The sequence below is a fragment of the Vipera ursinii genome (assembly GCF_947247035.1).
Source record: "Vipera ursinii genome assembly, chromosome: 1".
Lineage (NCBI taxonomy): Eukaryota > Metazoa > Chordata > Lepidosauria > Squamata > Viperidae > Vipera > Vipera ursinii.
The window spans coordinates 64,917,557-64,930,588 of NC_139512.1; the positions used below are offsets into that span (position 1 = coordinate 64,917,557).

The following is a 13,032-nucleotide window of genomic DNA, read 5'->3' on the forward strand; positions in this document are numbered from 1 at the left end:
ATGGGGGGAACTAACACCTCCCAGATACTTTGGATTACAATTCTTAGAAATCTTAGCTGGCTGAGAATTTTAGCACTGTAATCCTGTGCATCTGGCGGATGTTGGATCATGCAAAACAGCTATCGAATGAGGTACCATAGTATTATCCAGAGGAGCTTGTAGTTTTGCCAGTCAAATAAGACCTCACTACTCACAACTGCTTTGTTACTTCAGCAGTTTCCTTTTAAGAATATTAGAAAGGATTTGGTGGTTCTTTCTGCTAGGGTTTGCCTTCAATAAACTACCATTTGTGTATTTCTTTGTCAGATTCCCTTAGGTATAGGATTTATTTTAAAAGAGGATAATTCTATGTTACCTTAAAAAAATTGTTTGTGTCTCTTTAATAGACTAGTTATTACATTTGTGCTCTTTTGTGAGCAGGTAATTATTTAGTTATTTTAGATGTTGCTGGCCTCAGAAAAATAGTGTAGAATATTTTACTTGAAGTAATGTATTCACTCCTTTTGATTACAATATAGAATGTAGTTCTGTTAGCAAGCATGACACTGAAGTGTGAGAGATGTTGCTAAATATTGCTAAAAAAAAGTCTTTTAGTGCTGCAGTACAAATTATTCGTACTAAATTCAGCTATACCTCTGACCCAAATTTAGAGCAAAAATATCTATAGCAGTGCGCAGGCTCAAGAGAGCTTCTTGTGAAGTTGAAAAGCTGGGCAGGCAGCTAAAATCTGCTAAATGCGGAAAAGCTCTTCAAGAAGCCGCTGGTTTGGTTGGAGGATAAATCATCAAATGTTTTTATAGCACAATGTTAACCTAAGGCTTTGTTGTATATAGACTTCTATACTGAAGCCCAAATTTAGGCAGCGTTTTTGAGCTCATCTGAAATTTGAAAACATGTTGTAAGTGTGATTAAAAAATGGCTGCCATAGTGAGGTTTACTTAGTTACAAAATGGCTGCTGTGCTCAAAATTTGAACATTTCTTTATCTCCCTAATTTCTCTCTTTCCCAGTGCAAGTGAAAAAAGTTCTTTCAAACAAAGATCAGAGCTGTAGCCTCTCTTCTTCCTCCTCTTCTTCCTTTATAATACCTTACCATACTTGTAGACTGCCAGAATTGTGAGATGATGGTTAGTGTAGAACAAAGCAAGAATAACACAAACACATTAGAACAAGACATGCATACGAAGAGTGGATGTCCACGGTCAGTCAATTGCAGTGAAAGTGCAATAAAATTAAAATGTTATCACTGTTTTGTGGGAAGCATTTTCATTTTGTAATAATCCCTATGGAGCCCTATGTAGACCAAAGACCTACTTTTATATACTATACGGGTATTGCTGGAAGGTGGCACTTTGCTTTTCTACAGTCCGTATCACATTTATTAAGTTTATAATTACATTTCAGGTAGAGATGAGACCTATAGGCACCAAGCACCTATTGGCACATTGCTACCATAGGCACTGTGTCTCTTACTCGTATTCCAACTGAAGTATTATTAACCGAAAATTAGATTTGAGGGCCTTTTCAGATAATATATTGGGCAGCAAAAATGGAATTAGTCATCTTCCAATATATATACAAATGCAGTACATTTCTACTAGAGAAATGTCATTCTTTGCTAAGTAAGGCACAGCTCTTAGCATTGTGGTATAGGGAAAGATGCAAGAATATCAGAAAATGCTTCTGGATTATTTCAGTTCTGCAACCCACAGCTGTATTTGAGTAAAAAAAATGGACTGGCTTATTACCTTGAGAGAATGGTAGAAGAGGAATTAAATTATAACATGCATAAATAGTCTTTGATAATAATAGCAACAATTATTAACAACTAATTATTAACAAGTGAATTTATTCCTCTCCAGGCCCTTATTCATTCACACTTACAAAACAAAGGATTTTCCCCATAAAGGATGGGTGGGGGAAGATATTTCTTTGATTGGTTATAGAAATAACCAAAATCATAGCAGGATTAATCCTTACGTAAACATGGCATAGAATACTTGAAGATAGTGTGGTTCAAGGAAAACACCAAGCATTTCTAGATAGGCAATAAACAGTGACTCATTTAACACTTAAAGGAGTATGTAATCTATTCAGACAGTCACTTTATTTGCACCCTCATAGCAAAAGACAGCATTTACTAATCCATAAGACTGATGTTAAATTCTAAGTTGTAGAAGAAAGCAACCAGAATATTGTGCTGGTTACTCTGTTTTACAAGATTCATAATCCTGAGTGTGAAAACCTAAATCTCAATAACATGATTGTTTAGAGTAATTTACACTTCTGTTTTTCTACACTGGCAACCATAGTGAGATTATTATTGTGATTCATTTTCTGCAAGATCAGAAATTTTAAGGGATCAAAATGTAATATCAGTAGTCCAAATAAGAAAATATTTTATTACTGCTAAGCTTGTAAGCCGCCCTGAGTCTTCGGAGAAGGGCGGGATATAAATGGAATTAAAATAAAATAAATAAATAAATATTACATGGACATTTTCTTGAGTCATCTTCATTCTCTGATTCTGAGCCCAAATAAGCTTAATAATTATTATAGCTGATGTAGACTTCTTAAACATTGCTCTTTTGTGTGTTTTTTCCCCAAGCTACATTTATTCCTCCTACTGTGCAGTTCTTTTAGTGGACCTTCATAGGGCTGGGGTTTTTTTTGCTTGGGTTTCCAATTGCTCACTGTTCCAGGAAAGACTGAGGAACGAAGAACAGAGTTCTTTATGCCTGTTATTTTAATTAGAATAAACTTTGCTTAGAAAAAATAGGCAAAAGGAATCCAAATTACATAGAAAGAGAAAGTCATCTGGAAAGCAGGTGTATTAGTCTCAGTTAAATCTTGTCATATTCGCAGCCATTAAAATCACCAAATTAAAAGCTTTCAGCCTATGTTGGGAAGGAGGAACCATGATGCAGGGTGGCATCTGGGGTGTTGTTTTGCTTTCTGCTGAACTAGATGGTCAACTTTTAATGGAACTAGAGATGTGGTTCTCAGATGGGGTTTAGTAAGTGCCACATGGTGTAAACTGCTTGCAACTGATGCTGGATAAACACTCCAGTGCATTTGTTCTTTCTCATTTAGGCACAATGTTTCGCAAGAAGAAAAAGAAGCGACCTGAGATCTCTGCTCCTCAGAATTTTGAACATCGTGTACACACATCCTTTGATCCAAAGGAAGGGAAGTTTATTGGCTTGCCACCTCAATGGCAAAATATTTTGGACACTCTGAAACGCCCCAAACCTGTTGTAGACCCTTCAAGGATTACCCGGGTGCAGCTTCAGCCTATGAAGGTAAGAAGAAAATATTAGCACACTCCAGAACACTTTCTAATCATCTAGTTCACATATGTATGTATGAATCTTCCCTTGCCCCCATCAAGGTATTCCATGCAGCTTAATACATTAGTTGAGGGTGAAGGTTCATTCTCTGAGCTTGTGGGTTGGTTTCTGAACGTTTTGTTACCAGGCTAGGTAACATCTGCAGCGGAGTTTAGGGGATGTCAGTGTCTGTGTTCTTCTGTTTATAAGGATCTCAGGAGTGGGCCTGTTGAGTGAGGGTCTTGTGATGGGTAAGGTGTGAGTCATCAGTGAGTTTTGTGATAGGGAGATTATATCAGGTCAGGGTCATTGGGTAGTAAACTGCTGGTGGGGGGGCGCTTACGTGGGTTGGTTGAGGTTTGGTGCTGTCTCTGGTTGGCTGTGCGGTTGATTTGGATTCTGAGGGGATCCTAGGCTGGTTGTAGGTCAGTGTGTCTGTTGATAGAATTGCTTGTGGAGTGCCAGCCTTTGATGAACTCACAAGCGTGGTGGGTAGTAGTGTGGTCGGTGATTTTTGTGTGCTCCAAACGAACTGGTGCTGTTTGGTATCGGTGTGTGTAGAGATTAAGGATTTGGAATCATGATATTTGAGTGCCAACCGGTGTTCGTGGAGCCTGGTTTTTAATTGACATGAAGTTTGTCCCATATAGAATTGGTTGCAATGGTTGCAGTCGATTTTGTAGATGGCATTGTTTCTTTCATCCTTCTGTATCTTGTCTTTGGTTCTGGATAATTCCTGGCAGAGTGTGGCTGTGGGTTTGTGAGCTATTGCTATTCCTAGGGGTTGGAGAATTCTGACTGTCATTTCTGACACCCCTTTTGTGTATGGTAGGGTTAGTTTTTACGTGGTAGTTGGCTGGGTAGTGTGCTGTGGTTTGGGTGCTGTGTTTCGGAATACAAAGTTTTTTGGATAACTGTGTTGGAGAAAGACATCAAGCAGCCATTTCTCTTCTGCTTTTCTTATTGTTGTGGTGCTGTAGTGTGTCCTTGCCCTTCTGAACAGGGTCTGGACACACCTTTTTTGTGTGGTGGGGTGATTGCTGGTGAAGTTGAGGATCTGATCCTTGTGTGTGGGTTTGTGGTAGATGCAGGTGTCAAGTTTTCTATTGTCTCCTTATGTCAATGTCAAGGAATGGGAGTGTGTTGTCTGTTTTCTCTTTGCATGTGATTTTGATCCCAGGTAATATGTTATTGAATAGGTGGTGTTTCTTCAGTTTGAGAGCGCTTGATGATAATGAAGTGTCATCGACGTAGCATGTCCAGAATTTTGGTTGGATAGTGGGTAAAGCTATGGATTTGAGTTTTTGCATGACTGCTTCTGCTATTAGGCCTGATATGGGTGATGCCATTGGGGTACCTTGTACTTGCTTGTTGATTTTCCCATTCAACTTGAATTATGTGTTGAGGCATAGATCCAGAAGTCTCATGATGGTTTCTGTGGACATGGAATGTTCTGTAATGGCATCATCCTTGTGGATATGGTGTTTAGTGAGTAGGTGGTGTATGCTTTGTTTAGCCAAGTCGATGTCAATCAAGGTGAAGAGAGCAGTGATGATGAAGGAGACCATAATTTCTTCCTTGTTGATCTTGGTTTTTTTGATGCATTGGAGAAATTGTTCTGGGGAATTTATTGAGTGGGTTGAGTCATTGACCAGGCATCTGAGTTTCCAGTGCAGGGTTTGTTAGTATATTAGTATACTAATATGTTAGTATTCATAGTAAAAAAGTGCAGACATGAATAAGAGTTGAAGAGTTGGGGGAAAAATTGCTGGAGAGGCAGATCAGAACTTCATCAAACTTCAATATTATTCATTAAGTATATTGTTTGGGAAGGTTTCTGGCAAATATTTTCCAGTGGTAGATCTCTGCATTTGTATTTTACAGTAAATCTGGAAAGAGCTGTGTATTGCCTGAAAGCTAATACATTGATTATATTCAGTGCTTTTTTTGTAAAAGAAAAAGGTGCCGGAACTCACACATGTCATACAACCTGCCTTGCCTACCCTACAAGGTTCCATCCAAAAAAGGTGCCGGAACTCCGTTCTGAGCGTTCTATGAGAAAAAAAGCCCTGATTATATTAGTTTTTCCCATGTGACGTCTTTTGGGTATATTGGGGCTGCAGCTCCTCAGAATTGGTACTCTTGGCTAAATAGTGGGAATCTTGAGAACTGTAGTTTCAGTACATCAGGAGGCTGAATTATGGCATTGACTAGAATTCACTTCATCTCATGTCAAAGGAGCAGTTTACTTTTAGTGTGCATTTATCTATATTATGCTTTTACTGGACATATTGAAAAAGACTCAACTCATTTTCTTTGCTGTGTAGAAAGAACAGTAAAATCTACCCATTCTGTGCATTCAGTCTGGGTGGATATGCTTCTTCTAATTTTCTCTTCTTGGGATATTGGGAAAGGGGTGTATACCATAGGCCACCCAACCAGGCAGAGGAAAAAGATAAACATTTTGGTATGCAGTAAAATACAGGAATGCAGGAAACACACCACTGTAACTACCCTGACATAAACTGGGAGACAAACTCTGAAGCAATTGGGAGATCAAACAGGTTCCTGGCATGCCTACCTGACAACTTTGTTACCCAGAGGATAGAGAAAGGAGTCAGAGACTCAGCTGCACTAGACTTAATCCTTACTAACGGGGATGAAATGATAGAAGGGATGGAAGTTGTAGGAACTTTCAGGGAGAGTGAACATATCATACTAGATTTGATCATAACAAAGATACAGATAACTGAACAAAGTCGGACTAGTGCTTTAGATTTTAAGAGAGCTGATTCCAACAAATTAAGAAAGGAAAGATTCCATGGACAGAAATCCTAAAAGGAAAAATAACCCAAGATATTTTGGAAACTGAAAAATAAGATTATTAAAGCTCAATCAAACACAATACCACAGAGAAAGGGAAAAAAGAGGTCCCAGATGAAACCAGCATTGTTGCATAAAGAGATCTCTGACAAACTGGACAAAAAGTATAAATGTAAAAAATGGAAAGAGGGGTTCATAACTAGAGCATAGTATGAGAAAATAGCCCTAATCTGCAAGGATTTAAGGAAATCTAAGGATCAGAATGAAATAAGACTTGTAACAAATGCAAAAATAACAAAAAAGGTTTCTTTTGATATGTAAGGAACAAGAAGAAAGTCAAGGAAATGATAGGTCCTGTGATAGGAGAAGATGGCAAGATTGTGACAGGCGGCAGGGAAAAGGCAGAACTGCCTAATTTCTTCTTTGTGTCTGTCTTCATAAAAAGGAAAAAATAGTCCAACCTATCAAAAACACCACTGTGGGAGTCAGATCAGGAAAACAGGTCACAATAAGCAAAAAATTAGTAAGAAAACACCTTTTTCACTTGATGAGTTCAAATTGCCATGACCAGATGATTTACATCCCAGGATTCTGAAGGCGCTGGCAGATGTGATCTTGGAACCAATGAAAAAAAGTCTTTCAGAACTCCTGGAGGATGGGGGAAGTGCCAGCGGAATGCAAAAGAGCTGATATGATTCCAAATTTTCAAAAAAAGAAATAAAGTGGAACCAGGAAACTACAGAACAATCAGATTGACACCAATACCTGCGAAAATCCTAGAAAAGATAAGCAAGCAGCAGATTTGTAAGCACCTAGAAACAAACAAGGCAATTAATAGAAGCCAGTACAGGTTTGTTAGAAACAGATTGTGCTAAATAAACCTTATTGTCTTTTTTTTGATAAAATGACTAAATTAGTAGTTCAAGAATATGATAAATCAAGCATCCAATGCTGTGGATATAGTGTACGTGGACTTCAGTAAGGCATTTGTCACAGTAGACCATAGCCTACTTCTTGGTAGAATAGAACAATGTGGTATAGACGGTAAAACCACCAGATGAATTTACAATTGACTGACAAACCGCACTCCGCATGTAGCCCTCAACAAAGCTACATCTACATTGAGAGAAACATGCTGTGTGGTTCCTCAAGATTCTGTCTCGGTGTTCTTGAACATCTTCATAAATGATCTATATGAGGGGATAGAAGGAGAGCTTATCAAATTGGCAGACACCAAGCTGGGAGAATTGCTAATATTTTGGAAGGTAGACTCAAGATTCAGAAGAATCTTGACAGACTAGAGAAATAGACCTATCCAATAAAATGCAGTTCAGTGCTGCAAAACATAAGGTTCTGCGCTTAGGCAGGAAAAATCAAATGCACAGGTATAGAATAGGCAGTACCTGGCTCAACAATAGTCAATGTGAGAGGGATCTAGGTATCCTAGTCGACCATTGCTTAAGTATGAGAGAGCAATATACTGCAGTGCCAAAAAAGCCAGTGCAGTCCTAGGTTGCATCAATAGAGGAATAGCATCAAGATCAAGAAAAGTGGTAGTATTACTCTATACTGCATTAATGAAGCCATACTTGGAATACAACATCCAGTTTTGGTCTCCATGATACAAAAAACATGCTTTAGACCCTAGAAAGAGTGCAGAGAAGAGCAAGAATGATGATAAGAGGTCTGCATACTTAATCATACAATGAACAATTAAGGGAACTAGGTTCGTCTAGTCCAGGGGTAGGCAACTTCGGCACTTTTATGACTCGTGGACTTCGACTCCCAGAATTCCTCAGCCAGCCAAGCTGGCTCAGAGATTCTGGGAGTTGAAGTCCACGAGTCATAAAAGAGCCGAGGTTGCCTACCCCTGGTCTAGTCTAAAGAAGAGAAGAATTAGGAGTGACATGAGCCATTGTGGCGCAGTGGTTAGAATGCAGTACTGCAGGCTACTTCTGCTGACTGCTGGCTGCTGGCTTCCTGCAGTTCAGCAGTTCAATTCTCACCGGCTCAAGGTTGACTCAGCCTTCCATCCTTCTGAGGTCGGTAAAATGAGGACCCAAATTGTTGGGGGCAATATGCTGACTCTGTAAACTGCTTAGAGAGAGCTGTAAAGCACAGTGAAGCGGTATATAAGTTTAAGTGCTAATTGCTATAAATGTCTTCCAGTACTTGAGGGCAATTACAGAGATGAGGGGGTTGACTTATTGTCCAAAAGTGGAAGCTTGTTAAAGAGCAATCCCACCTAGAACTAAAGAGAAACTAAGTGAGATGGTAATCGAAACAGCCTGCCTTCATCATAGGAGGTTTTCAAGAAAAGATTGGACATTCATTTGTCTGGGATGGTATAAGGATTCCTGTCTTGGTCAGAAATTTGGATTAGAAAACCTCCAAAGTCCTTTCCAACCCTATGATTCTATGTGTGTGAGAGAGATAAATATTGATGGCGTCACTCTATTTTTTTGCTGAAATACTTGAGATTATTCTTTTCCATTGTATCTTGCCATGGTTGCTATCTTTTATCCAGCTTGTGTAATTTTGAATTATGTTGTAGACCAATTTTATAAATTTATAAATTTCTATGATTTTATGGTGTTTTTCCTTGATTGTAAACCATTTAGAGTTTATGATTAGGACAGCAAGACATATTTGAGAAGGAAAGTAAACAGGCAGGCAGGATTTATATAAGACGATTGTATAGGGCAACTCTTTCCTTCTTTTGAAGGAAATTTCATGACCAGGATATTGACATTGGAAAGTCCCTGCCATCTTAAGCTTAAGCCATCTAAAAATGCCCTTTAGTTGCATTCCCAAAAGTTTTGGAGAACTTTATTTTCTCAGTTTGTAAGTTTTTTTCAGAATGGTTTCCATTCTAATGCAGTCTATTACATCTTGACTATTTAGGTATTGATCTGGTTTATACATTGCTTTTAATCATACTTCATTGACTAAGTCACAGTTGATCAGGTTTGAAGATTGTTTAATGACAGTTCTTTCTTTCTTGCATTTCAGGAAAGGACTGTAATAAGCTAATCTGTCTGTGGGAGTAAATCTCTTCCATTATGGATTTTAATAACCACAGATTTCCAGAGATCCCATTCTATGGAGAATACATGAATCACTTTTTATATATACAAAAGTGAATTTGACAGTGGTTAGGTTTCCATTTTCTACATATATTGAGCATGGAGAGCTGATAATTCCCCATGAAAGCACCTAATTGAAAGATTTTTTAGGTTGAATTTAGACCATTTCTACCATTCTTGAAAATTGGGTGGTTGTTTTTGTTTGCTTTTGTTTTTAACCCAGGCAAACAATATAGATCAGGTTTTGCTAGGATGCCATAGTTTACTGGTAATATAGATCAGGGTATTCTGGAGGTTTTGCTGGTGAATTGTGAAAATGTAGATGAGTTATACATGACACATTTCTGATATTGGGTGAGTTAACTAGCTTTAAGAAAATGTGTGAATGTGCTATCACATATCAGACATCGTGTTAAGATGTTTCCAATCATCAGGCCATCTTTCTAAGCTGTGTTAAGTCATAAGGTGGTTTGTTTTGTTTGCTTTAGTATAATATGTGACTTCAGCTATTTTGAGTTGGATTAATTTTACTCTGAACAAATTGCGTGTTCAAATTGGTGTGATATGTAAACCCAGCCATTGAGAGCTTTGTTGAAAGACCTTATTTATTTATTAATTTGATTTATACCCCATTTTTACCTATGATTATAAATAATAGTATACATATTTTTGGATAACTCCAGGTGGTATATATAATGCTCACATCTCCTGTTTTCCCCACAATTACTGTGAGGTCGGTTGGGCTGAGAAAGAATGATTGGTCCAGAGTCACCCAGCCAGGTTTCATTCCACGGAAATACTAGAGCCCATGTCTCTATATTTCTTGTGAGAGAATAAATTGGAAGACATTCTTAAGTAACTAGTGAAGTCTAGTGCAGACAGAAAAAATACTGAACTGTATAATTAACCACTAAATAGCAAGCAACACATAGATGAGACAGATCTGAATAAACAAAGGTCTATCTAGTCACCTTCAAGGTTCTAATTCAAAGTTATTTTGATTTTGGGGAAATAAATTACCAAAACCATTTTAAAAATTAAACAAAAATTATCCCTTACAGCTAGTCCTCATTTAGCAATTTTATAATTTAGCAATTAGCAATTTAGCAATTTTTTTTATAATTATGACCATGATGAAAAGTAACTTTACACCAATCCTCACATTTTCGACTTTCACAGTTCTGTAAAGCAAAGGAAAGCTGCAGTAAGATTATAAGCACAGTCACAGTTTTACTTAGTGACTGCTTTGCTTAATGATTGAGTTGCTGGTTCCAATTGTCGCTAAATAACTATTTGCATTTCTAATTATCCGTGTATGGATACAGTTCCTAAATGAATCCAGCACCTAAAATACAACCTATCCATAAATTCAATAATGCATGGTAAGTGTTCTGGAGATGAAAATGAGGACGGAACACTTTTTAGAAAATGCAAGTATTTGCTCTATTTAAGCTATGTCAAATACTGTCTTCTAAAATGGACCGTGCTTTTTAGACTCCTTGCAAAGGTTGGTGTATCACCCTATCACAAGATTCTACTATATATGGCTAATAGTGTACAATAAAAGCATACAGATAGTCCTTGCTTAATAAGCAGTCACTTACAACCATTCAAAGTTACAACAGCCTTGGAGAAGTTATTTTATGGCCTGTAAAGCACTTCTAGCTCTTGTGAAATGTGCTGCACCCCAACCCCCACTCCCACCCCGACATTTATTTATTTATTTATTTATTTTTATTTTAATCCCATTTATATCCCGCCCTTCTCCGAAGACTCAGGGCGGCTTACAATCTAAGAAGCACAAATCAATGTGCTTAGCAATAGCCTTCATTCTATATATATGCCTGCTTATTAGGGCTTTCGCCCCCCCCCCAAGTGGCATTATTACAAGGTCAGCTTATTGCCCCCAACAATCTGGGTCCTCATTTTACCTACTGCGGAAGGATGGAAGGCTGAGTCAACCTTGAGCCTGGTGGGATGCGAACCTGCACTAATTGCAGGCAGCTGGTGTTACTTAAGACATATGACTGCATTTCAGGCACTTGATAACTAGCTCGCATTTACAACTGTTGCAGCATCTCACACTCACTTGACCGCAGTTTGTAACATTTTTGCTGTTTTGAAATGATGTAGTGGTTGGCATTGTTATATTGAAGCTCCTTTTGGAGAAATAAATAATATTAATAGCTTCTTAAGCTTCTGATTTCCTATGTAAATAAGTTGGCTGAGTTGTAAGACAGGTAATGTAGTGGTAGGTGTCTGGGCAGGAAAACACAGCTATTGTGTTCCAAGTCAATATCTTTGCATAGTTGAAATTATTTGGCTTATAACTAATTTCCTGTGAAAAGGAATTCCTTTTATTTTTATTTATTATTGAATGTGCATATTTCGTCTTTGTGTTTATTCACACCAATAAATCTGATGGATTATGATTTTAGAATTTGAGATATCATTATAACAGATGTAAAAAAAAGAACATTTACTTGCCTTTCACCTTTCAACATATTATCCAGTAAAGCAGCAGCAGGCAGTAAAAAATAGATTGTGTATCAAAGATAATTGGTTCATAGTGTGCATGTTTGCTTTGACAACTTGTAAGCTACATGTTTTTTTTTCTTTTTCTTCTGCATGTGTGTGAACTGGACCTTAGTAATTGCTTCAAACTAGGAATTAAAAACAGTGGTGGGCAACACAAATCAATGTATTGTAGATCTGCTCTCTTTTGAAGTTTAGCTTCACTTTTGGATAGCCTCTGTAACACCTGATTTTTTAGTAGCACCAAACACTTTTTTAGTTGTTGAGCACTATGCGGTAAATAAAAATGTGGTTTTCTCCCTGGATCTATATTTTCAGAGTGAACTAGGAATAGTTCACTAATTACATACAGTCTGTAGAAATATGTGTAAATTTGTCCCAGATTTAGATATTCCCTTTCTTAATGAATGAGCAGATGACATTGACTTTCCTCAATTAATCAATTAATTAATTGTTTTGTGGTAGACGGTTGTGCGAGCCAGCACATTTGAAGTGGAAGGATATATCTCTGGAATACTCAATGACATCCAGAAGCTCTCCCTCATCAGTTCTAACACCCTGAGGGGTAAGAGCCCTACTAGCAGGAGAAGAGCCCAGTCGCTAGGACTTCTAGGAGAAGATGAACCAACTGACATATACCTACACTGCGCTGAACCAGACTGGGCGGACAAATATGGAAACTACCTCAACTGCAACGGTGGAAGTAAATCGTCTAGAAGACAGACCTTATGGCCTGATTACAAGCCCATGTTGGACGGGCAGGCTCATTCCAACAGCCTAGTCATGAAAGCTCAGTCTCTTGACCCTTCAGAGTTCCAAGGGGCAAATAGCCACTTTGCCCCACTCTCATCAGGTTTTCAGCACCAGCAATACGTCCCTGTTCCTGAAGTAAGCAGAGAAGATGCTGTAGCAAGAAGAAACTCCGAAGAGAGCTACGCTCATCAGCCCTGCCATGGGAGCCAAGCTAATTTGAGGCCACCTGGAGAAGGTAGTCCTGGCTCTAAATCAAGGGAAAACAGTTTGAAGCGGAGGCTGTTGCGAACTGTGTTCCCGTCATCCAACCCTTCAAATAAGATTGGAAACAACCCACAGATAAAGGTACGTGTGCTTGGTTCCCTAGAAGGTATTATATTAGTACCTTTCTAGCCTGAGAGCTTCCAAGTTCCAGTTCTCAAAGCAAATATCGCTCTGAGAATCTTCTTACAACTCCTCTTCTTACAACTTGCAAATCATTTCAGGAGGTTATATTTATATCGTGAA

General features: G+C 38.2%; 1 protein-coding gene across 1 annotated transcript in view; it reads left to right on the forward strand.

Moving 5' to 3' along the window:
* Positions 1 to 3,097: 3,097 nt before the first annotated feature.
* PAK6 (p21 (RAC1) activated kinase 6) overlaps positions 3,098 to 13,032 on the forward strand; it is a gene marked incomplete at its 5' end in the record, with an annotated part of 28,389 nt that continues 18,454 nt past the window's right edge. The window contains 2 exons of the mRNA XM_083349405.1: positions 3,098 to 3,301; positions 12,238 to 12,870. Of these exons, the coding sequence (XP_083205531.1) occupies positions 3,098 to 3,301; positions 12,238 to 12,870 (837 nt within the window). The remainder of the gene's footprint in view (positions 3,302 to 12,237; positions 12,871 to 13,032) is intronic.